The 27258-nt window shown below is 35.5% G+C and overlaps 2 protein-coding genes across 5 annotated transcripts in view; one reads left to right on the top strand and one right to left on the bottom strand.

Annotated features, from left to right (window-relative positions):
- Window positions 1-807: 807 nt before the first annotated feature.
- On the top strand, window positions 808-8175 carry LOC310723588 (high affinity cGMP-specific 3',5'-cyclic phosphodiesterase 9A; the record flags this gene model as incomplete). Its single annotated transcript, XM_083536851.1, has 14 exons — window positions 808-895; window positions 1615-1776; window positions 2703-2754; window positions 2849-2951; window positions 3100-3242; window positions 3319-3378; window positions 5044-5221; window positions 5476-5598; window positions 5760-5852; window positions 6466-6533; window positions 6629-6731; window positions 6967-7071; window positions 7174-7320; window positions 7403-8175. 14 exons carry the CDS (start codon window positions 808-810, stop codon window positions 7580-7582), a joined length of 1605 nt encoding a protein of 534 aa, XP_083392977.1. The 3' UTR covers window positions 7583-8175.
- Window positions 8176-12072: 3897 nt separating this feature from the next.
- cacnb4a (calcium channel, voltage-dependent, beta 4a subunit) overlaps window positions 12073-27258 on the bottom strand; it is a 28018-nt gene continuing 12832 nt past the window's right edge. For 3 of the 4 annotated variants that reach the window (XM_083535859.1, XM_083535860.1, XM_083535861.1), the window contains 12 exons: window positions 20818-20934; window positions 20557-20679; window positions 20324-20451; window positions 18284-18360; window positions 18114-18133; window positions 17856-17936; window positions 15490-15548; window positions 15254-15363; window positions 14899-15050; window positions 14403-14498; window positions 14135-14320; window positions 12073-12476 (listed from right to left, as the gene is read on the bottom strand). In XM_083535859.1, coding sequence (XP_083391985.1) covers window positions 12246-12476; window positions 14135-14320; window positions 14403-14498; window positions 14899-15050; window positions 15254-15363; window positions 15490-15548; window positions 17856-17936; window positions 18114-18133; window positions 18284-18360; window positions 20324-20451; window positions 20557-20679; window positions 20818-20934 — 1380 coding nt within the window. In that variant the 3' untranslated portion in view covers window positions 12073-12245. Of the gene's footprint in view, window positions 12477-14134; window positions 14321-14402; window positions 14499-14898; window positions 15051-15253; window positions 15364-15489; window positions 15549-17855; window positions 17937-18113; window positions 18134-18274; window positions 18361-20323; window positions 20452-20556; window positions 20680-20817; window positions 20935-27258 lie in introns of all 4 variants that reach the window. The other variant, XM_083535862.1, reaches the window with a different exon arrangement.

The following is a 27258-nucleotide window of genomic DNA, read 5'->3' as shown; positions in this document are numbered from 1 at the left end:
AATTTCCCCATGGACTATACTTCCACAGAGATGTGTGTGCGGATTTCCTGATACCAATCCCTGACTCACTAAAGACCTGAACAAACTACTGAATAAAAAGATGTAGGCTTTCAGGCAAAAAGACAACAGAGACACAGAGGGAGATAGTGCAGATGGGATTAATGGTGAAAATAAACAGAAGGTAGCTGGAGGGCAGGCTTCAGCAAAACAACACAAAAAATTCTGGGTGATAACATATGATATAATTCCTAATGTAATATTCCTATATATAAGATCTATGAATGTTCTTATCCTACAGTGAAATTAATAATCCCTTGAATTGTTACAATCTGTCTCTACTTTTGGCTGTGACTGATTGTTTAAAAACCTTTTTAAAACTATATTACATACCAGATTCGATATCCTAAAATAGGATATTTCTATCTATCTATCTATCTATCTATCTATCTATCTATCTATCTATCTATCTATCTATCTATCTATCTATCTATCTATCTATCTATCTATCTATCCATCTATCCATCTATCCATCTATCTATCTATCTATCTATAAATAAAATGTATCTTTATTTGAAATCAAACATATTATCAAGTTAAACTATTATTATTATTACTATTATTATTATTATTATTATTATTATTATTATTATTATTATTATTATTATAAGGAGATGGATAAGGCAGAAAGAGGCAGATCGATGAAAGAAGGGAAGGGAGGAGTTGTGAAGTGGCTCTTTGCTAAATAGATGTCATACACTGTTCACAATTCATTCAGCTGTGTGGTGGGTGAGACTGCCGTCAACTGGCATGGAAACTAAAATAATTTATTTCACAGTAAATGGAACACCAGAGCAGGCTGAGTTTCCTATCGACTGCCCTGCACAAGATGTCAAAGGTAAGGACAATACTGTAAGTCATTTATATTGCTTTTTCCTTTCCAGTATTAACTGTTTATAAAAAATCTATCAATATTTGACAATTATTCAAAACATGTGGATAAACCAAACTTTTATGTATTCATTAATTAATTAACATTAAGGAATTAGGAGATTTGGCTTTGGAATTGACATAACCAGACTAAGATCTTAATAAGACTGTCCTTAAATGATGTTTTGTTTAAGATGGAAAATCAATAAAGATTTTTGTTGCTCTATTTTTGTCACTATCAGCATATGATGTTTATTTTTATGTAACATAGAGCTGTTAAAAACATCCAGTCTGTCACTCTCCCTGTGTGAGATCAGAGATCTTGCTATGACAATAAACTGTTAAACAGAGTGTTATTAAAATATGCTTCCTAAAATTACAATCCTGACCTCCTGCTGTAATATTACTGACAAGGGGCTCGTTTTCACATAACTAAGCTTCATTTGAAACTAAATGAAATGTTAAAGAGATATTTTGTTATATGAGAAAGATATGATTTATGCAAGTAAATAAAATCTAAGTGTTTTATTTACTGAAGTGTTCATTCTGAAAGGCTGGGGCCCACAGGTGGTGCTGACAGAGCTCTTCTCAATTAAGAGCTCTGTGTCAAGGGTACTCTATTCATAAAACTCAAGTTGTTTGCCTTGATTATACTCAGATGTATGTGTGTACACACTACTCTTTCAGACCTGTTTCGATCGGCAGCTGAAGCTGGACAGAACGATATCCTAAAACTCTACAATCCCAAGGGCAATATCATTAATATCTGCCCTGAGCTGACACCTAACAGCCCTCACACAAGCTACAAGCTGGAGGTGGTTGCTGCAGACTGCAACAATGAGCCATTAGGTAGTTTCTGTATACTTCGATTAGTAACCTGAAGATGTTTTGCAAACCTGTCATAAGTTAGATGAAAAATGGCATACAAAGTGATGGTGCATTATTGTCTGTGTTATATCACAGTGTAGCTGAATACTCAATTCCACTTGGTCACAAATGTATGAATAAGTTTAAGTTTCTTAAGGACAATGGACTTTCTTGCAGTTTATCAGTGACAAGACATGAAGCATTTTGTGTTATCAATTTCAAAAGAGGAAACAGAAAAAAGGCTGGAGAAAAACAATCATTAAACAGAAGTATAGCTGGTTAAACAGTATTAACGGTTTATTTTTTTTTATTTAAATTTTTTTTTTACTGCTGCCAGGTAACACATTAAAGACTATACATATTAATAACATTCTTACATAGAAATAATAAAGATAAATAAAAATGTATAAAGACAATAATAACAACAATAATAATAATAATATAGTGAATGAAATATAATAATAAAGTGTAGCCATTGCAGTTGTATATGCAATGCTTTAAAATGATAAACTGAGGTAGATTATGCAATACAATAGATAACAGTGATAATTTAATTATAGTAAAAATTTAAACACAAAATATTATGTTAATATGCAGTGTATATTGACAGGAATGTGGAAATGTAGTGCAAATAAATCCAAGCTCTGTATTTGTATGCGTATGTAAAAGCTGTTGTCCTGGTTGAAAGTCTTAATAGGCTGTGTGAAGAACAGTGATGACCTTTAGGGAATAAAAGAGTTACACACACAGCAATAGAGAAATTAGTCCATTGTTCAAATTAAAATATTAAATAAAAAACAGCAGTCAACAAACAGCATTTTAATGTTAATGTTTTTTTCATTTTCATAATGCACATAGATAAGCAAATTGGCTTATGATGCATTTTAAAGGACTATATCTTCTTCCAGGTACAGAGCTGGCACTGTCACTGGGCTTTGATCTGTCCTCTATGGAGAAAAGGTATGTAGTATTGCCAATGCAACCATTTATATCTTATTTTCTCTAACCTAATCAATTGAAATGAAAAAAGTTAAATAAACACTTTGTTTAATAGGTTACAAAGTCTAGAGAAGAAGATTCTCGTTGAATCGGGCAAGACTCCTGCTGTTGTTTATGAGATGAAGCAACAGGTGGAGTCATTCAGAGAAAAACTTGGGGTAAACAATTGGATTCATGCAGACAACACCTAAGAATTCATAGCACCAATACTCACTTGCTCTTTTCTTGATTAGAAAATCTTTCTTTTTTCTGTAAGTCATGTGAACTGGATTTTCACCTACTGAGTAATCTGTGCAATCTCTTTAGAGTGTGGAGCACCTGAGCTGGCTGGGTCTGTTTAAGGAAATGTCTGAGGGCACTCACAAACCCTCTCCATTCTACCACAAGAGAACACTGCGCAAGACACGTGAAGAGTGTGAACATGTCAAGGAAAAGTTCTTCAAGATGAGGTAAGTGCAGTCTCCAGATGTCTTTCTATTGAGCAGTTAGATTGAAAAAAAATCAATCCAATTTATCTTTACACAGTTCCCTAGAGGTATCTGAGGAGGTGAGGCAATACCTTAAGACACCAACTTTTGATAACTGGTAAGGATTTTTTTCATCTCAATACATAAACTAAATTGTTTTTGTGAAATGATTTACAGTTTTGGAAGCTGAAAACAGAGAAGAAAAATAATGTGGAATATTATATAATGAAAAATATGTGAAAAATCATATATGTCAGTAGTCAAAACAACAAAATTATTTGAATTATTATCATTGGTAAAGAAACCAAATGGACACCTAGAGTTTTTTTTTTCTGTAATGGACATACATTATGCATGAAGTATGTACTAGTGTGTTGAGAACTAACATCCCATGGGCATCTCCTTTCCTTTCTACAATAGCAGAAGGTTTCTAGAGTTTCTAGTTTCTAAATAAAAATATTATAAATACAAGGTGCTGAACTGTAGTGAAGGTTTTGTGGGATAAACAGACATGTTCTTCCTCTGACTGGATACTCCCTCTTCAATATACATATATTAGTATATGATGTGCAAAATGTTTTTTAAGAATATTTTCAGTACTGGCCTCTTCTTAAATGTGGCTCTTAGGGGGTTGTTATCCATTTGTCAAAATGAATCTATGTATAATAGCAGGAGAATAACAAAAGTCAAAACCCAGCCGTACTGAACATTTTTGTCATATAAAATATTTTTGTAACATTTGTGTATACGTGAGACTAAAAACAAATGTAGAAAAGGCTTGTTCTCACAATTTTGGCCTAATAATTGATGTAGTCAATTGATCTGTTTTATGTAGATGATATCCAGACAGCTTTAGCTGAGATTAAGGTGAAAGTTTTTATAGGCAATGTGCTTTTATTCTGTGTAAAAGCTAGATTTATTATTTGACTGGACATAAATCAAAGCTGCTTTAATCTACTTTAAGCTTTGAATAAATTCCTAATGTAAACATTAATTCTGGAGAAATTGAAAAATAGTTCAAACTGAAGCTAGTGGTATAAAAAGAAACAAGAATACTAACTGTGAGCAGCTTAATGTCATATCATATCATGCATATTGCTTCAAATATTTATTATACGACCTCATTATTCTTCAGGGAATGTATCAGCAATATCTTGCAAATCACTAGTTAGATATTCTCCTTTTGGCTGAAGGTGCAGGATGATTTAAAATATTAAACCTCATCATGCAAGCCCATGGAAGTTGAGTAAATGAGCTCTGCACCTGCTATAACAAAATGGATGTTCATTAATGAAACACAGCTCTTTTTACCCTGCATAAAGAGGCCAGAGAAGATTCAGTCCTTTGATCTGCACGAAAGGCCTCATGTCATTATGAGTGGATGTTTGGAAGCTAAGCAATCAATAGCAGACCCTAGGCTTTCAATAGTGCTTTCATTCAGTGGTCTTCTAGCTTAGTTTTTTGACCCCAGTCCTTTCAAATTTACAAAACAGGAAGCAGCTTCTCCTGAGATGTAAAAGCGATTCAGGAAAGATGACGTGTCTGGCAGGCCTGTGCTTTCATCAAAGAAAATCACAAAAAGGGCACATCAAATATGGGAAAAACAGCTATTGGATTGGAATAGATTACAATAAAGGAAGCAAAATGTCATGCAGTCAGAACATTTATTGAAGAGGGCGAGAGAGGCTGCTCTGTGTGTGTGTTGGGGGGCAGGGTATGTTTTTATATCTTAATAGGAACCAAAAAGTCTCCCATTTTTTGTGTGTATTATATATGTGTGTAGGCAGTGGGAAGATGCTGAGATCATGGTGTTGCTCCAAGTGATGTACACAGACCTGGACTTTATCTCCACCTTTGACATAGAGCTGGATGTGCTGCAGCATTTCCTCTACAAAGTCTACAAGCGCTACAATAACATCCCTTTCCACAACTTCAAACACTGCTTTTGTGTCACTCAAATGGTGAGAGAGAGTGAAAGAGAGATAGAGAGAGATAATGACATTGAAATGAGCTAACCTTGGTTTTGTTCCAAGTACTTCAATTTTCCTCAATTTCAGGGATTGACCTCATTCAGGCTTCTGATTGATATGAGACTCTTAAACCATGGGTCATGCTTTTTAGGTTAATGTTGCTCTATTCTCATGAAGAATATGTAAAATGATTATTGCAAGGAACTCATTATGTCCCTGGGACTGCATTGCTCTTGTATTGGTAGATGTACGGCTTGATATGGCTAACAGATCTGAGGACCAAGATAGAAAACATTGATCTCTTAATCATGCTGACCTCAGCTGTGTGTCATGATCTAGACCACACTGGTTACAACAATGCTTACCAGGTAGGAGCACCTTATCATACAGATGTGTGCTAAAGTAATGTGTAACTGTCATTTAATTAACTGCTGCTCTGACACTGCACAATGAAAAACACAGATAAAGAATTGAAGTGTCTTTCCTCAGTCCCAGAGAGGCTATTAATAACTATGATGCTGTCTTTCAGATTAATGCTCGCACCGAGCTTGCCTTGAGGTACAATGACATCTCTCCTTTGGAGAATCATCACTGTGCTGTAGCATTTGAGATCCTGGAAAAGGTAACAAATTGTACTGTTGTGACACAGTTTAGGGTTAGACCTTACAGCATGATTAAAGGCACGGGGAAGTGAATGTAAGATGGACATTTAAATGATCAGGTACCCAGACATCTACAGGAATAAGCCCAAAATACTGCAGCACCAAAAAATAGAAAGAAAGACAAACAATTTTCCTGAACTCTCTTATCATAACAGGGAAGAAATCCACACTCAACAAAATGTGAAAATATTCAAATATTTAAATAACCCTTTAAGAATAAACACATTTATGATACCCTATTTTGCACTGATAATTATTACACAAACCTATTTCTGAAAACAAAGACAAAAATAAAAAAAAAATCTTAAAAAAAACTGTTTTATTAAGAAATGTTTCCCACGACTGCTTGTTTTTCTATAACTCCTTTGTGCTAAAATATCTTTCTGTGAACTTTGTGTTTTAGTGTAAATATCTGCGCCTTTTACCCCTTTTATGTCCTCAAAAGTGACATTAAAATGAGTCTTTATCTCTCAATAAACACTTTAACCCACTATACAACCTACAAACTGCCTATTTTTAAAACATCAGCTCATAATAGATCAATTCCAAGCACAGGCTTCAATCTTTCCTCAGACCGAGAGCAACATTTTCCGGAACCTGACAACAGAGCAGTACAAGAGAATACGGGAGGGCATAATTAAGTATGATCCCATCTTTGCTCTATAAATAAAGAAAAAAACATTTTCAAGCCATAGCTATTCACCTAACACTCTGAACACAATCATGTTTTCCTCAGGTGTATTCTGGCCACAGATATGAGCAGACACACAGAGATCCTCAATAAGTTTAAAGCCATTCTTCCTGTTTTTGACTTCAGCAACAAGGATCACAGAGATGTGGTAAACTATTGTTTAGAACTTTTAAGGAGTTAAACGTTTAGAATAAAGAAACTTTAATGAACATTTCATCTATATGTGTGTATTTGGTATTTTGTACTGTGAGGAATAAAACAAGATGCAAAAAATGAAAACGATGTGTGCTGTTACAGGAAAATAATCATCCAAGATTATTATTGATGCCGCATGATACGAATGGAGTTGGTGTTGATTCTTTTCTTCCCTTTTGCACCTTTAGCTGATGATGATTATGATCAAAGTCAGTGACATCTCTAATGAAGCGAGGCCTATGGATGTGGCTGAGCCATGGCTGGACTGCTTGCTTCAGGAGTTTTTTAACCAGGTGACAATAAATAAAATACTCCAATTATTATTTAATTGTTGGAATGTTTAGCTAGTGGCAAAGCAGTGTGAATAAAGACCTTATTCTTCATTTTCTTCTTAGAGTGACATGGAGAAACTAGAAGGACTTCCTGTTACACCATTTATGGACCGGGACAAAGTAACTAAGCCCTCCTCTCAGACTGGCTTCATTCGTTTTGTTCTCTTTCCACTCTTCATTGAACTAGCTAATCTCTTTCCCTGTCTGGAGGTAAATGTTAATAATGTATGCCTAAACTCTGAGGAACCTGGCTTACAGCACAATCCAAGTGTTGTGTCTTTGTGTCCAACAGCAGCACATCATTGATCCCGTGAGGAAAGCCCTGGACTACTACACAGAGATGGAGAAAGCATTAGAAAGAGAGAAGCAGAATCGAACCCAGAGTGAAAAAACGACTAAACCCAAAGAGAGTACATACAACGCTGAGCTTCCATTAGAACCTGAATCGACACTGAAGACAAGCTCTGTGTAATGACAACACGCTGGCTTTGTGGAGCAGTGGGAAAGAATTATATACTGTAGGTTTACTGAATAATGAAAAGATAAGAGTTAGCAGTAATGTTTTTAGACCCTTGTGAACAGCTGTCATGTACGTGCTATTTTGAATAAGGAAAGCTGCTTTAAATTAAATCTGTTTTATGTATAATGAGAAAAGCTGTTTAAAAAGATGTATGCAGTGAAAACTGTTATACATTGATTTCATTTCAATTTCATATATGCCTTCATTGAATTTCGGAACTACAAATAAATGTAACTGAAGTGACAGAATGACCTCTGGTTCCATTCAGAAAATGTACAAAAACTTTTTATAATATATTTAACCAAATTAGCCTGTGTAAGGGCATAGTATTTAACCAGAAGAACCATAAACTGTTATTACATTTTAGTTTTAGAATGTTTTAGACTGAAAGTATACTCAGTTTTAAAATGAAGGTATCCTCAGTCTTTGTCCTAATAAACCAGTATTAGAATGTAATTATTGCTGGAGGCTTTCAAGCTTTTTGTAAGTAGCTCTGGATAAGGATCATGTAAATCTAAATATACTTTACATGTAAATTTAAAAATACTTTACAGCATCATTAAATGATTTATGATAATCATATAGTGTATGAGGCAGTGATAACTTCAGTTTCAGCACATGTCAGTATAACACATATGAACATTATGTGTGAGGTCTTATGGCTGTGAGGTCAATGATCATGTGTCTACTTTGTAATACTGGATGAATAAGTATCTATAATACTGTCTGTATAAGGGAAATGTAATAAATAAATGAGCAGAGATGAGGCCCAGCTGCTTTGTTCAGTCTCAGTGTCTCACATTTGTTGCAGCCATTCCCTTTTACCCAATTACCCATTAACCAAGAACCAGCAGTAGGTTGTGCCTGAATCACATGTAAGGAGTACATTTAAAAAGAATTGATAAATGTCATTTTTTAGCAACATACAGTAAAGAGATGAAAGCAAAGCTACTGATTTATATTTCGATTGTTTTATCTCAATTACACACAGGCTAAATATAGAAACTGGCAAATTAAGTCCAGACAGGCAGGCTATAGCTAATTGTAAGCAGCATAAAAGAGGTTCAAATGATGCAGGTAGTCAGTGCTACGATCAAAGAAAAAAATGCATCGTATCATATAAAAGCTTTATATATCTTTATATTTATTTATTTATTTGTTATAAAAGGAAACATTAACAAATGCAGCTTAATCCATCCATCTTTACACATATATTCTCCCACATTCCAAAACACACTCTTTCTTAATTAGATCTAATTGAATTGAATAGAATGCATGCAGTTTTGCATTGCTCTCAAGATGCCATCCTGCCCAAAAATAATGCCAAGATTTCAAATGAACTCCAAAGAAACTAGAGAAGGAGGTAAAGCATCAGCATGCAGCACTGTACACATTTGCATAGTAAATGGTTGTCATTTATTCTCGATTACATAAGTATCCATTTTATTTCTAATCATTCTTTTACATTTTAGGAAGTAGTTACCAGGGGAAAGATGGTTTTACTGGACCCATAAGTGAGGGGGAAAAGGTTAACTTGTCATCTCAATGACAGAAATGTGTCTCCACCACACCATTAATCATTATAATAAATTACAATTATGTAGATTATATCTGGGGTTTTATTTAGACAATGAGAAAGGATTTTAAATATTCAAGAAATCAAATGATTATTATGAAGGTGTCAAATTTAAGGCATAGTTGTAATACGGAAAAAAACACTTGAATGTACCAGAACCATCAAAAGTATACACTGTATGATATGACAAGACACCTTGTAAAATTACAAAAAAATAAACTGGAAACAAATAAATAACAACAATGTCACAATCATGATATTATAAGGACCCTGAGCATTAGCTACAATGCATAACCGACATACAATCACATATTAATTACAACATTGAGAACTTAAATAACTAACCACATAAATAATTAAATAAGTGTGTGTGTGTGTGTGTGTGTGTGTGTGTGTGTGTGTGTGTGTGTGTGTGTGTGTGTGTGTGTGTGTGTGTGTATACAGTGTATATATATATATTTATATGAAACAAAATTTTCTCGTCCACCCTGGAGAAATGTAAGGTAACACTTTCTGTGAAGATCATAGTTAAAATGAGCTATTTACACACACACACACACACACACACACACACACACACACACACACACACACACACACACACACACACACACACACACACACAGAATATTTAATAATGCAGTCATTAAACATTCTAATACTCTACACACCATTTTAATACTTTATGAAAATGTATATATCATTATAAGTGACTTAAAAAATGCATTATAACTATTGTTATAAACTGTAATCCATAGAGTCATAAATAATATAATAAGAATGTATTTATAGGTCATTGTAAATATGGCCTTCATAGAAAGTGTAACCGATGTTTATCATATGACACTTTTTATCATCAGTTAGCAAAACAAAGTGTTAAGCACCACGGGTTTGTCAGCGTAAACGTAACGTCTCTAACTAAATGTGTGAGAAATGAAAAAAGGAAACAAGTATAGCGCCATCTCAGTAAAACATATGTAGTAAGTAAACTGTTGCTTTCTACATTATTCAGCAAATTGCTGGTTGTAAACTAATGGATTTGATAATGCTGAAGGCCTGGCAGAATTGGGGCTGGCAGCAGTAAGGACACTTTACTCAACTGCACTGCATTTAATTGGCTCAGGTTTGGAAACCGCTTAGTGGATGTTTTCCTAATGGATAGAGCTGTCAGTGTAATCTGTAACTGTACAATTGAAAGTCTACCTGCATGTATATTGTTCAAAGACAGCGCACACCATAAAGCAGGGGACGCTTTTACAAGATAATGTCTGCTTTAAAAAGAGCTCTGCGTCATCCTCATTAATCACATATTACTACGTTAGCACTGCAGTAAATAATGCTGTCCATGGCATAAGAACCTACAGCCACAAAACAGCCACTGCAGATAATAAGAACATTTCCAGAAGCTCCAGGACACCACTTACTGACACTTAATATTCACCCTAATATAAATATTTAATTATATTTGAGTTCTGTTGGTGCGTCCACCTTTTACATATATGATTATAAATCTATGTATTGCTTTCTTAACTTACTCTATACACCGATTCGACAGAACTAAGAGGGCAAATAAATTTTTGCTCATTACAAAATATTATTTGAATGCTATTTACATTTAGATTTCTCACTTACTACATATATAAATCTTTTAGTTAACTCCATTCTACTTTAAAGACATACCCATTTTGAGTTTCATTACAGTATGCACTATTACTATCAAATGAGACTGAAGCATTCTCTATGAGACTAAAATAATGTTTCTGTGTCAGTAATTCACACACCGTGGATCATATTTCAGTATTTTCAATATCAACATACAGAAATTGATTATGTTTTGGCACATAATGTGGATATAAAGTGTAAATATAACTGAAAAAATTAGAGGTTTTTCTAATGGAACAAAATAATGTCAGATCTTCTCTCAACTTCCACCGTGATATAGCAAGCAACAACATTTATGTGTGTCACGATAGCTCCAGATCTATAAAATAAAAAAATAAAAAAAGATTTATGTGCTGCCTTTTTTGCTCCTAACAGGTAGTATTCGATGAAGATAAGACATTCCTTTCTTTGTCAGAATTTGTGTTTTTAAAGGTTTTTTTTCTTTATTGTCAGTTGTCTATGAAAGGCCTGCAGATTTTGAGCCGAATTATATATTTGGGCATCACTGATACCCTCTATTATGAATAAAGCCCCAGTAGCATGTGAAGAGAAGATGCCCTTAGCACATGGGTGCCTAATACATTGATTGCAAATGACCAGTAGGTCGCAAGGGTAGTGTGGGTAGACCGCATGCCATTCAAATCTCTTCTAGCACACGGGTCACCACGCATGCACGCTCAAACGCGCGAGCTACTGCAAAACTTCAGCGAGCTAAGTGACTCCACTTTATATTAGTCAGCTGTTTCCCAAATCTAGATTATTAAGTACAAATACCGTTCCACCATGTCTGATGATCATTTGGAAGTCTGCTTGAAGCAGCCATTGTCCAGACTATGCAACCCTGGCTAACTCCATTCAGTGCAAGTCATCACCAGTGACCATAAATGTAGTTAATTATATTGTGCCATAAGGGTTCATGCAGTTATGCAAGGTACAATAACATATATTTTACAAATAAAGTATACTCAGTATATTTTATATATATATATATATATATATATATATATATATATATATATATATATATATATATATATATATATATATATATATATAGCATTTTTAAAGCAGTTCCTCTAGACACCCGACCCTATATCCCAGACATGTGAAGAGAATTAGTGCAGGGTGTGACCAGTATTTGCTAAATATACCTATATCACCTGTAATAGTGATAAAGCTTTTCAGTTTTTAAAGGTTTTTGCAGTTTTCTGATAAATTTTTTTAAATTTAAAATGTATTTTCAAATGCAATATACTGTACCTTAAATTCCTCTGACAATAACTTTACAGACATAATAAATGCCCCGATCTTTCATTATTAGTGAGAACTTTAGAAAAGGAACCAAATAATGACAGTAGAGCGAGCAAAAAGCTGAACTTAGGGTCTGTGGTGTGAGTCATTGCTGTATCCCCCTGGAGAGCCACGGCTCCGGTGTGGTTTGTACGTGTCCTGGTATGGGTCAGTGTAGTCCTCTTCCACCAACGGCCATTGCTCCCGGCTCTTTTGTTGACGCTCTTTGTTGTTGTCGTTTTCAGTTGAGGTCATCAGACTGCGCCTCTCGATTGGAGAATGATCACTGGAATGATTCCTGTTTCTGTTTCTTTGGCTCTGTTAAAGAAAAGTTATAAAGGCATCCTATTTGTAGTTCAGTTCAAATTAGTTTTATTTGTACAGTACTTTTAACAATGGACATTGTCCCAAAGCAGCTTTATAGAGATAACTAGCTTATACCCGAGATGGTATGATAAGGAAACCTTGAGAGGATCCATCCTTAACTGGGTGGCACCAAATGTCAAATGTCCATAGTTTGTTGAAGTGAAATATTCAGTGAACTGAATGAACTGAAATAGAGATCTATTCATGCCAATTGTAGTCCTAAGCCCCTGTAGCAGATTGTTTGTATTAATTATAGTTCAAGTTTTTTTATTTATTTAAATATACATTAGGGGTGTAACATTACACGTATTAGTACTGAAATGTTTCGGTACAGGGCTTTCGGTTCGGTACACACGTAACCTACGGAATATAGTTTAAATCTGGATTTTCTCACAGACGTATAAAGTTGAATTTTGAATCCCTAGCACTAGCATTAGCCGCTAACTAGGAAGTGGAACGGTTTTTCATTTCACTGCAAGTTGTATCCTGCATATAACTATGTTTGTGCAAATAACATTTTTTAATCTTGAATCCATAGCACCAGCCCCTTCCTGGTTAGCGGGTAACACTAGTGCTACTGATTCTTTAGTATTTTAAGTCCAGCTGCAAGAATTTCAGAAAATTTCAGAAAATCCTGACAATTTTTACATATCAAGGGAGTGAATGAATGAAGTGTATATCATAGGGTTGCTTTTGTTCTTTAAGTCACTAATATTAAAATGTGAATACAAACTGGCACATTAGCAGCAATTCAGCACAACAGAAAGCTAATGTTGTAGCTAAATACATATAATTATTATTGTTGTTACATATAATTATACTCTTGACTGGTACCACCTTCTCTCAGAATGAGAGGTAAGTACACTTCAAGGCTCTTCTCTGTTCTGGTACCAAGGTGGTGGAATGAACTTTCCCTAGATGTCCGTACAGCGAAGTCCCTGATTATCTTCAAGCGACGACTGAAGACCTACCTCTTCCTGAAAAAACTTAAATTAGCACTTTCCAAGTTTGTAGAAATCTAGGGTTATATTAATATTAAGTTTGTAATCTGGCGTACCAGTGTAGATTTATTCATTACTAGAGATTTGAAGCACTTTTGTACATCGCTCTGGATAAGGGTGTCTGCTAAATGCCGCAAATGTAAATGTAAATGTAATTAAATATTAGATATTAAATATTATATTACTAACAGTAGTAACATAAATGTTCTACTGTATATTGTTGCTATTCCTCCTTTTTTTTTTTTTACCCAAATAAACTTTTAAAAAAGGCCTGGATTTGTTTATGCTTTTCAGTCTAACAGCTAAAGAGAGCCTTTGGGGTGTTTACTTTCTGCTTCTACTATAATTATGTTTTGTACACCAATGCATCTTCAGTGTGAGAGGGTTTTGTTTAATTGAGTGCTTTAGCCAAAGCCGTGTCTTGTTATTCTTATTATTTTTTATTATTTCAGAGCTTAATTTAATGAATATGAGCTTGGAAAACCTTATAAAAAATATTATTTGAACTTTCAGAATACTTTGGTTCTGTTTTTTGCTACTGTTGAAAAACATCTCTGTTTATAATTTTTTTTAAAAGGCAGGAGGAATTTACTTTCTGTAAATACTGACCTGCAGAGTGGAGATGGCTGTAGGGTATGGTGTGAGAGCAGTGGAGCTCAGGTTGCGTCCCAGCAGAGGGTTGAGAGGAGTGCTCAGTGACGTGTGCGTTGCCCGCCAGTAGGCTTCCAGGTACTCAGCCAAATGTTCACATGCATCCTCTAGCTGGTTTTCATCCAAAATAATGTCAAACATTTCCTGGGTGGAGTAAAGAATAAATGTTATAGAGGGATCCATAAATGTATAATAGATCTATAATGGTTTATGAGTTTATACTGACCGGAGGACACTGAGCCAATTTGTCTGCAGCCACCAATTGTACATTTAGGTGCTTGCTTTGTGATTTCCCACGTGATTTGATCAATCGTTGCAAGACCTGTCAGCATAGATAAATCTGAGTCAGAGAAACCAGACTGCGTTAACAAGCCTAACGAGACTGATTTGGCAAGAACATAATTGGAGGCTGCATGAAACATTTATATTCATTCATGTGAACTATGTCAACCAACATACACCTGTACAATTCATATTACTGATATTATTGTTTATTAATCCTTATAATTTAATAAATGGTTTATAACTAGCTTCCTTTCACCAGCTAGATGAAATGAGACTAGCGTTACCCTTTTATTCGCACTTAAATTGATCGAATGAACCAGAAGAGGGCAGCAACACATCAAGTGCTATTCCAAAAGAAAAAGATGGCTCCGAGATCCTTTATTTGATAAAATTTGTAAGATTAGTTCTGTTAAAGAGAAACTTACACATATACTTACCTTGGGGGAAGACACTTTGACATGCACAATAATGGGAGCTAATGAGGTCTTAATGAGCTGAGCTGGGTGGTTGATCGTGTCGGCATCAAGGACAACCAACTGAAGAGATCTGGCCAGCTCGAAGATCCTCTCGATCTCACTCTGGACTTCCGCTATGAGATATTATTTGTAATTAAAGATAATGACACAGTTTTTTTTTTAGATAGACCTTCCTTGTAACTTGGTGGAGCATTTCATAACAGAAATGCTCCACATAATACAAATAATACATAATAAAAAAGCTACTTATCTAATCAAAATCATTTACAGATGAAAAAAAAATAAAAATAGAAAATACAAGAACATATAAACATACCTATATTTGACCTGGTGTTGGATCTTTCAATAATAGCTCTCTTGCTTGGGTTGTTGAGCACAGATCTCTTTGCTAATGAAATGTCTGCTGTCACTCTTGTAATAGATATCCTGTATTTGATGAAACAAAGCCATATCATGAAAAGGATGACTGGAAAATGTGCCTCGTCCACAACACAGACATTAAACATGGCCTGGACAAAAATAGTCTCCACTGGAAAGTAAAAGCCCCCTCACCTGCCATCAAACCTGTGCTTCAGAAAGTCAAAAAGGGCTTTCTGCATCATATCTGTCACCTGAGGACAAAGCCCATGGGAAAGTCAGAATCGAATGAGGTGAGACACAGGGAAGGAGAGAAAAACAATAAAAAAGAAAGCCAGTAGACATTAAGAAATCATAGTCATAACAGTATGACAAATTTAGATAAAGAAAAAAAAAAAAACAGATTGAATGTGATCCCAATCATTTATTCCAAATGATTTGCACTTTTAAAGAATATCGTCTTCAATATGCAAATAATCATATTTTTTCCCTTAACCTTGCCTCTGACTACTGCCTACACCATTCCCTAAAAACTAAAACAGTCATTAGAGATCATACATCTGTAAAAGCTATCTTTACCTTTTGGAGTCTGCTTTATGCAATATTCTAAATAATATCTTGTATTAATGTATTTTTTGGGGGCAAAAATACAATTGTAAATCATGTTCCATTCTCATGAAATAGGTTTTATGGAGAAATGGCAGTCTATATTAACAGGTCCTGTCTCAAAGCTAATTAATAATTAGTCAGTGTCATCTCTGAGAATGGTCTTCCGATAGTATCTGGCCAGCAGCAATAATTAGTTATAAAGCAATACGTATGCAGCCTATTTTGTCATGGAATCAGTTAGCCTTATTAAACAGGATTCTTTGTAGTGTACTGTATATATGTTGGCCATTCACAGTTATTTTTATGACATATATGAATTAGATTCCAATAGATAAATGAATTACACAGTTAAGAAAGTATGAGTAATTTATCTACTTATCTTACACTCATATTTAACATACAGTATCTCACAAAAGTGAGTAAACCTCTCACATTTTAGCAACAATTTATTATATCTTCTCAAGGGACAATACTATAGAAATGAAACTTGGATATATTTTACAGTAGTCAATGTGCAGCTTGCAGAGCAGAACAGATTTTCTGTCCTCTGTAAATAACTTAACATACAGCCATTATTATCTAAATAACTTGCCAACAAAAGTGAGTACACCCTAAGTGAACATGTTAAAACTGTCAAAAAAATTTGTGTGAGCACTATTGTTATCAAGCACTGCCTTAATCCTCCTGGGCATGGAGTTCATCAAAGCTGCACAGGTTGCTGGCATCCTCTTCCACTTCTCTAAATAACATCATGAAAACACATGATGCTTCTGCAACCCTTCTGCTTGAGGCTGCCCCACAGGTGCTCAATAAAGTCTGAAGACATACTTGGCCTCTCCATCGCCTTCACATTCAGCTTCCTCAGCAAGGCAGTTGTCATCTTGACGGTGTTTGGAGGTGCGATGATGAACATCCAGTGGTCAGTATAAGAGAATTGTACTTAAAGTACCAAATTTTAACTGCTGTAATACAAGATACACAAATTTGTATGGTCCTGTCAAGCAGACAAACGCATGAACATGATGAATAGGACGTGTGACTTTGCACGGTTACACGACATACAGCTGTTGTCACTAAGTGTACTCACTTTTGTTGGCAGCTATTTTGACAATAATGGCTGTATGTTGAGTTATTTTCAGAGGACAGTAAATATGTACTGCTATACAATCTGCAAATTGACTACTTTAAAATATATCCAAGTTTCTTTTCTATATTATATTGTTATAATATTGTTCCTTCAGAAGATATACTGAAAATGGTTTCTGAAATGTAAGGGGTGTACTCACTTTTGTGAGATACTGTATCTGCAGTATCTTCTTTTAATAATATAAGATAAGATAGGATAAGATAGGATAAGATAAGATAAGATAAGATAAGATAAGATAAGATAAGATAAGATTTATTTTCTGTTACAGCAGCAAAGAATACTGCTAGAACATACCTGACATATTAATGTGTCCAATATTCAATCTGTATGTGTGCATCAGCATGCTTTAACCAACCAAGGATACATCTACATACATACATACATACATACATACATACATACATACATACATACATACATACATACATACATACATACATACAGCTACTTCAAAACCCAATAATTTCACTTACTAGGTTCATGAAATTATTTCATCCGTTTTCAACACATTTTCTTGAGATATGAGTGGCTTACTAAATCAAATGCATTATTGTGACAGTGATATTGGGGACTGATTTTCTCTGCTTATAATTTCAAAACATGCTCCACTTTTGAGACTATGGCATTCTGTACCCAGAAGGTTGTTGCCTTGGCAACCCAATGTGGAGAAGATGATGGGTATTCAGTAAGGACCCAGGTTATCTCTCCCTCTGCGTGCAAAGAGAGAGACTCTGCTCCTTCTGGGATCTCTTCTGCACATCTAAATATACACATGAAAAAGCAACTCACAAGTAATGATGCCTACCTCATATCCCTTTAAAGAAGGACCCACCAATACCACTGGCCTCATGGAGGGGACAACATCATATGGAGGAATATGCTCAGCCTACAACATAACACAAAGTCTTGCAATTATTCAATAAATACAAAAAATGTGTAACCTACTGCATTTGATAAATACAACATGAATATAACATGCTTGAATGACCAAGGACAGACCTTGAAAAAACTCCACTTTAATTCTCCTGATATAAATGTCTTCTTTAAGGAAAGCATTACTTACCACTTTCTGTTTTTGTTTAGCTGTTGAAAGGAGACATTAATAGCATCAGAAAGAAGAATTGTAAAGATATTTATTCTGTAACAATGAAATAGGTGAACAACAGCTGTTAGTTAGTGCTCTGTCTACTGTTAGGATTTTTTTATTCCGAATAGAGTGTGCACTGTGTTTACCTGCAGATGGAGGATTGGTTTTGAAGGTCCCTGACACCATCTCTCCAAGGCTGGAAGAAGAATTGCCACTGGACTTTCTGAAGGTTTAGAACAGAGCTTGTGATGAAAAATGTTAATCCAACAGCTGAATGGTTCAAGTCCTGTTTATAGCTGCTATAACAAGTGATAATTGGAACTTGCTTCTTTAGATGTTCCTTATCATTATGTGTAGCAATACACTGATTACTGGCACTGGCAAGGGAAGTGGCAGCTCAGTGGTTAAGGTGCTGAGTTACAGATCGGGGGTTTAAGCCCGCAAGCTGCCACCATTGAGCTAGACCCTCTGTGCTCCAGGTGCACCATATCATAGCTGACCCTGCACTTTGACCCCAGCTTCCGAGCAAGCTTTTACTGTGCTGTAATGTAATGTATATGTGACAAATAAAGGCTATTCTATAAAACACACATGACATTCTTCATTAAAAAAATATAATAGATTGTTGGCAAACTCCTGTAGCACAAGAAAGAAACAAAAAGTTCAGGACGTGCTATTATTGGCAAATAAGTAACTTCCAGGTGGTAGCAGGTACTCCATGTGGTAGCTTCACATTGGGCTAGTTAATCAATAGAAAAAACAAGCCTTATAAACAATAATGTAAAAAAAAATTAAAAATTAAAAATAATAATAATAATAATAATAATAATAATAAATTGAAGACATTTTGTGTTTTTAATAAGAACATTTATTATGGTCCTTCTCAGTTTCCTGACAGTAATCATTACAAAGAAACTAAAATGAAATTCTGGACATGGCTGCTTGAAATCAAAAACAACCAAATTGCTCAAATGAATGAATTTTCGTTGCGTAAGAGGGGGTTTAAAAAAGGCCGCAGTTAACCCAGTGTGATATCCTCTACATTATTGAGTTAAATCAAGATGAACATATTCTTTAGTTGAAGAGGTGAAGTGTGACTAATGCATGACTCAACAGAGTACACAGCATATCACTGATGTTGACAGGAAACTGTGTAAGCCAGGATCCAATTATGCATTTCATGCGTCATAACAATCAGCCCATTTTCACATTTGTTTTTTGTTTCTTCTTTTTCTTCTTCTATCGGCTGCTCCCATTAGGGGACGCCACAGCGAATCATCCGTTTATATAAAAAAGATTCCTGATGCGCCTGATGTTACTTTGTACCTCAACACTTTCAAAGCTTAACTAAAATGTAGGCATTCTTACTCTGTTCTTTTTTGCAGTCCCCTCGTCAAGGTTCAAGCCAAAATATTAAAACAATGAAAACAATCAAGAAAAAATATTACATAGTCACAGGAAATTATGATCATTTACATATTAAAAAAAAACCTGTTAAAGGATCAAAGCTAAATTCTTCCCCATGCAATAGAAAAATATCCACATAACAGAACTAAAACCAACTCCTCGTAATGTGTTGAAGCTGGTAAATGAATACATTTCTTCTTCTTCTTCTTCTTCTTCTTTTTCTTTCGGCTTCTCCCATTAGGGGTTGCCACAGCGGATCATCTGTCTCCAACTCTATCTCACCTCCCTCACCTTGTCTCCAAAACGTCCTACATGCACTTTCCCTCTAATAAACTCATTTCTAATCCTGTCCATCCTCGTCACTCCCAACAAAAACCTCAACATCTTCAGCTCTACTACCTCCAGTTCCACCTCCTGTCTTTTACTCAATGCCACTGTCTCTACAACATCGCAGGTCTCACCACAGTCCTATAATACCTAAATTATGCCTAGAAAAAAGCTTAAAACTGATTTTTCTCTTAGTCAATACACTTCCCTGAACATTCTGACACCATCAACGGGGGTGGCTCAGCAGTTTCTGCACTAGTGACAATAAGGTTGCTTAAATAGCTGTCCGAGAACTACTACTGGCTTTGTAGCCTCCACCAGTTAGCAAGTGTCAACATGCACAGTGCTCTGTATGAATATTTTTAAACATTTTTAGAGATAAGTATTCTATAATGAATAAATGTAGACAGATATAAACACAAACTTTTTGCAGCAGTGTCACTTAGTCTTACCCATGAAAGCGGCCCCTCTTCTGCTCCTGCTGAAGACGGATGTTCTCCAGTTTTAAAGGGCTGGGGATAAAACCAATGTCACACCCCTCCTTTACCAGTCGCCCAATCCACCAATCATTGTTGTACTTCTGTGGAGCACATGCAGAGAATTGGGGTGAAAGGTTACAATCATTAAAAATCATTAGCTTTTTAAAATCATTAGTATTTTATTGTGTCTATTTTCTTAGCTTTACCTCCTTAATGTGGAGAAAATCTTTAGTGTCAAAGGAAATGGCAGTTCCAGCGACAGGTACATCTTCATCCAGAGCACCACAGTAACTGACATTCGTCTTAACGGCAAAGGCAACTGCTTTGGCCTACAACACAGAAAACCTCCCTCGAGAATGATTTTCATTTAAATTTATGAATTAAAATATGAATTCAAACCGTTTCAGACACAATTACATATGGTACATATTGATTCAAAATCCCAATTGAGTATATGGATGTGTGACCTTAGCCCTCTCCAGCTGCACCATGGCCTGCTGCTCTCTCTCCTGACGGCCACCCTGCTCTTCCTCCAAAGACACATCTGAGTCGGATGGCCTGCTTGTGTAGGAATCAGCTGAACCCTGCAAACATGAAGACTCACGATAACATTCACCTCACAATACACAACCATCTAAAGCTCCAGAGGGTCGCAAAAGTGCTGAAGTGATTCAGAAAGTAGTCTAAATATAAAAAAATAATAAAGCTGTAAATTGTGTGTGAATGCTTTTTGATTGTTTTGATAATGACAATCATTGAGGTTCATTACTTAGCTAAAAAGACATCTGTTGAAAATTCACAAAAAGAAAAGGTTAAAAAGGAACACATACAGTACAATTAGTTGTTAATGCACTAAATTGCTTTTTCAGAATAGCACATCTTGACTGAGTGTTCTCTGATGAATCACGCTTTACCATTTTCAGCCTCTGTAGTAAAAGGACATTTATGTGCATTTGAATATGTTCCATGTATAATTGAAAAGACATGATGAGCTGGTTTGTCTGTACTGTATATGAGATCTTCAGCCTTGCTAAATATATGTTTCTTTACTTGTTGAGAGACAGGCACTGAAGAGAGCAACAGCTCTAGGCTTTGATCCTCTAATCAAAGCCAACACACTCCTTGAAGGCTGATCGAGCCTCTCAGTCTGGTATGTAAAAAAACACTCATTTTCTCCTCCCAGGACTCTTTTTACAGCATGAATAAATGCAACTAATGATGCTTCCAATTTTATTATTGATAAAAAAATATCTGAGAACAGACATCATTACTCAGAATGAAAAATGGCAACTTTTATGAAAGGAGAATTTAATAGACAGAAATTGCAATGTTCAAGGTGAACAATTAAAGATTCACTATAAAAAATTTTTTGGGCGCTTTGGTTTTGGTCTATGGCACAAGGGAATGGTATTTTTACCATTATAAATGTTTGCCAAAGCCATCATTAGCTATGGGGATCATATATATATATATGATCCCCATAGCTAATGATGACTTGGGAGTAAAATCTGTACTATGAGCTAGTTGCTTTTACACTCCTTTAGTGTCTGTTAAATGGCTGGTGTACATAGAGTCTATGCGTATATGATCATATGTGATATAGAATCATATGTGTATTTGATAAGATTGTTCTTTTTTTTTCATCATTCTGAGGACCAAGGTGTGGATTTTGCCATTCAGTACTGGGATGTATCTGAGATTGTCTAGGCTGTCTTAAACATGTGCTATAGATACAAAGCATTTTCTAAATCACGCTGTGTTGAAGCTGCTAAGAACCTATTGCATCTCTAGAGGTTATTAAGAATACCAGAAACATGCCACATTTCTATTATATGTCATATTCATAAGTCTTTATAGGTCATTGATGGACCAACTTGGCCACATCCTGACCTTAGTATTAACAGGTTCAATCTGGGTTAAGAAAGAAAAGGATTTTTAGCCGAATCATACTAAGGTCATGCCATAGCAAAGAACGAAATCCAGCAGCTTATTACTTATTTACTGTGATCTTCACTTGAAGCATATAAGAAATAGATTTCCTCAATTACAAAAACAGAAACAGAGGTTTATTACAAATGTCACGCTGTCCCCACATTAAATCCACATAATTAACAAAGAAAAATCCGGCCAGTGTTGACACATAAGTTGCAGTCTGTTTTTTACGAAGGTCTCATTGGTGCAGGCTGTCAGTGGAGTTAATTATTATGGGCGCAGACTTGCAACAGCACAGCCAGCCTATCAGCTTAGTGTTCACAGAATGTGCTGTCAGCCGAGCACTCTCCACTTTGGAACGTTACACTCAGCGGGCAGCTGGGTTTCTTCCACTGTGGTGCCAACTCAGCGCTACTGCAGGATGGATGGAAAGTAATGGAGAGTAGAGCATGGCTCAATATTTACCCAACAGATGACAGCACAGTCTCTGTACAAACGACTGCCAGCTTGTTTCCCCAGCCTGGGGCACCATCTACTTCACATACGGCACAAATTGTTCAAAATGGGCTGATAATATTACAAAAAGATATGGGTTAATAAGAAATCTTCCTGACAGTGACAACATATCTCTGTACAAAATTTTTACTTTAACACCCTGACATCAACAAAATAATTATATATCCAATCAGGATGTGCAATAAGATTGGCTGATTAAATCCCAATTAAAGCAGAGATTGAATCCTTTCCTTACAACATAATACAGAATTAACAACGTAATAAACACCACATGTAAGATTGCATTTGAGAACCATTTATTTTTCAGCTAAGAAAAACAAACAAACATGATCATACAATTCTTAGATTTATTCCAGCACTAAAATGTAAACTTTTTTTGGATAAGAGTCTCAATGATGTCCCTTTTATTTATCATATACTGTAGATATGAACATCCTTTTAGAAAACGAATCAGCCTATTAAATTGCACTGCAGTAGACAGTACAGTAGGTTACTACATAATAGTGGCTTTTGTATTTTATGTGCACAGTATGGATATATGTTTTAATGTTTCACTGCATTATCATTTTCAGAAGTGAAGCACTTAAACACTATTACTACTATTATTATTACTATTATTATTATTATTATTATTATTATTATTATTATTATTATTATTATCATTATAATTATTATAATTATTATTATTAATAACACACCGATGGCAAGTGACAATCTACAGATAGATAAATAATGTGTTTGGGTTATATGACTGATGACATAAGAAAAATGCAGGGTAATGCAGGGTGTATTAGGCACACACACACACACACACACACACACACACACACACACACACCTAGACAGGCATCTGCATTTGTGAATTGAAGTCCATAATACATCCATAAGTCATTACTGCACAGGGAGCAGGCCTTGGAGAACCCTCTGTAATACATATTTTAGATTTCCACCTAAGCTAAATAATTAGCTTTGTTTTGTGTCATTTAAACTTTGACTGTACAATTGATTTGCTTAGAAGATTTACTTTTAGATTCTTTTCAAAGGGAATTTTGGAGTTAAAAAATGAACTACTCAGTCACTTCTGATGATGTGTTATGGATGTATAAGCAAAGCAGGCTGAAAAATATCACAGAAAATGCACATGGAAACGATTACGCTCTGCATAATCACCTGCACATTACTCATGCAGTGTCATGCATGAATCTACAGTTTTTTATGGCAATTGGTAGCGCTGTTGTGCTTAACAATAATACACTTTAATTGTTAACAGAAGATAATTAATCTGATGTGGGCATCTAAAATTTTACCTTACATTAATTAAATACTTAATTATTTTATCAATAAGAAGTAATTAAAGATCTCCTTCTTCTGTTTGGATTTCTCATCAGTTTTTTTCATGCGCAGTTCCATATGGCCACATCAAAGGAAGAGAATCCACTGTCATCTTTACAGGTTGTATGTGGTACCATACACTGTAATGTCATGGTACCACATACAAATCGTAAAGATGACAGTGGATTCTCTTCCTTTGATAGCTTTTAGCAATCGCAACAAACACTAAATCCTCCACTATTAAACATTTGTAAACAACAAACATACGATAGACTATACAATATAACAACAACAATAATTAATTAGGAAATAACCGGTAAATTGCTCATAAGCTCATAGTTTTCGGTTTACACAACTACACTTTTCAATTTGATATACTTTTATAGAAGGTAAATTATTTATTATTGCACCTTAAAGTGCCACCTAGAAGAGGATAAATTCCATTTTAAACCTGGTTTCCTGTCACCTGTGGCTTACTCATCAAGGATACATATATTAAATTTACAATATTTATAGTTAATAAAGGTATAATTTATAGGGTTCTGTATATCTGCTTTGTGACAATGTATATTGTAAAATGGTTATACCAATAAAACCGACTAAAATATAAAAAAATAAAATGTTAATAACTAAATATTAATGTCTCTTTAGCTTTGAAAGACGGGGCAACCCGTTTATAAACTACAACCTGTTTGGCACCACATAAAAAAGTGCTTACATTTTATTGGAACATTGTAACATGTTTAAAAAATATTCTATTTAACATTTGTTATACAGTAAGTAATATATATATAATATGGGGAAGAAGTTAATTGTATTAAATCTAGTTATACTGAATTTGGGACAACTAATAATCCTGAAAATCATGATCACTCTAGAGAACGTGCTTGTTTTGCGTGCATTTATTTCTACTCATAAAAGCTGAATATAATATTATATAAACCTATAATAATTTTCTGCTGCTACTTCATTTCTGTAAGATAAATGAAGTATAGACAACCTCCCTAACCCAAAACCATTACATATTTCAACGTGCACAACAGATTATATTTTAATTTAGCATGGATACCCATACAATTACTGATACACAGTTACTAACCTTTTTTTTTTACCAGCTACAGTTCTTATTAAATAAATGCATACAGAATTAAATATCATAACAACACCAATTCTAGTTGCTGTGCCATATTACACTACCCTTAAACTTTTTACACATCATCTGTTCAACAATCTGTTCAAGATCAACAACTGATCTTTAGACTCAACACCTTTCAAAATGAACTTTCAGAAAGACTCCACCTAGAAACATTATTGGGTAAGGGGGGTCCACATCCTTCTTCAAGTTACTCACAAGTGGCAAGGGCTCTTTGGGACTCACACAGTCTGTGACATTGACTATAAGGTAAGATGAAGAAACAGAGGCAGGGCAATGCAGCTCACCTAAACATGCTTAACCCATTAAGGTCAGTTTAGTTCCAAATGGATTTTGGGAAAGTCCAGGCAATGTCTTAATTTGATGAGTATCTAATGCATTGACCTATTGGTTAGGCATGTCTCACTTTTGTACAACACTTCAGGATAGAAGCAGCTACCGCTGATTGAAAGAATCCTAAGCCCCAGCGTTGAATATGCTAACACATCCAACATATGGAAGTGCCCTGAGATTTCTGAGATAGAGATGGAGACTTTGACAAGTAGAAGCACAGTTTTTGGGGTTCAACCATTGGTAGATGTGTCCCCAAATCTATAAGGCCACAGCGTGCCGGAGCTTCAAGACCACAAAAGTGACAACTTCCAGGGGCTGGCTGGCTATTATTGTAAATATGTGAATAAGAAAATCAGATCCCATAAGTCCACTAACTGATCCCATAATAAGTGTACCGAGGCATGCCAACAGGTTTTAATTAAGGTAATCTTACTCACACTTCTTTTGCAGACTGATGTGCTGGGCAGCAGGTCGAAGTTTGTGTTGTCCCAAGTGGAGAAGAGGGAGAAGCTCTGTGTTCTGTACATCAGGCATGAGCTCTAAGTGTAGGACACCAAGTTACAGCACAATTGAGAGAGCCCACACCCTCATTTCATTTGTTGTTCAGCCTCAATTCGTTCATATCAAACTGCTCTCCAGTGGATCCACCACAAGAAGGATGCTAAAGCCAATGGTATCTGGCACTTCAGCCTTTTAAATTCTAGGTGGATTTCCTCTCTCTGCAGGGAGGGAGAGAGTCATATACAGGCCGGACGGCTCCCCGTGCTGAGTTGGGCACTGGCAGTGTGCTGCAGCAGGGGTGTGGTCGAGCGCTAGTTTGTGAATGGAAAATGGATTAAGGAGCGTAAATGGTACACACAAGCCTGCACTTGTGTATGATTAAATAATAATGGATCTGCTGTTCAGTGTGAAGAGATAATGAGAAAGACATGAGACAAATATGAGAACGAGGTCTGTTCTATACTGTGTGTTTAGATAGACATGTCTCATTGTGATGAAACCATAAGACAGGAAGTGCAGAAAAGTCTTGTGAATTGTCCTAAGTGTGCAATGAAAAACCAAAATAATGTCACATCATCAGATATATGCAATATTAGGTAGTTAAAATGTTTATCACACCCACTATTAGCAGAAAATATTTGTGTAAAAATATTGTGTAGCAAGCACACACACACACACACACACACACACACACACACACACACATATATGCACACATATGCACACATACCACTATATGACCATGTTTGGAGTAATGGAGTAGGGACTTGGGAGTGTAAAATCACACTCTTAGCTTATCACCCCAGATGTCAGGTGGGGCTCCACTCTGTCCCGGACCTCATATCAGTTAGAGAGCCAGTACTAGAGGCACTTATTGTCCACTAAATGTCTGTATCTGTGCCCTATCTTCCTTGAAACAACCTACAATTAAAAAAAGAAGATAAATGTCTAACAGTTGCTGCAGTTTCTTATGTAAAGTAGCAGATCTGGAGGGATCATGGATATTTGTATGCTGTCCTCCCCTTACTCTTACACATTCACTCGGGTTTTGTTGAGACGGTGGTGTGGTGGGTCGTCTCTTATCTCAGAGATCCCTAATGTCTGCGTTACCTTCTGGCAGAGCCCCCAACCGCACAGTGGC

Source organism: Silurus aristotelis, assembly GCF_946808225.1.
Source record: "Silurus aristotelis genome assembly, chromosome: 3".
Classification (NCBI taxonomy): Eukaryota; Metazoa; Chordata; class Actinopteri; order Siluriformes; family Siluridae; genus Silurus; species Silurus aristotelis.
This window is presented reverse-complemented; position numbering and strand designations above follow the sequence as displayed.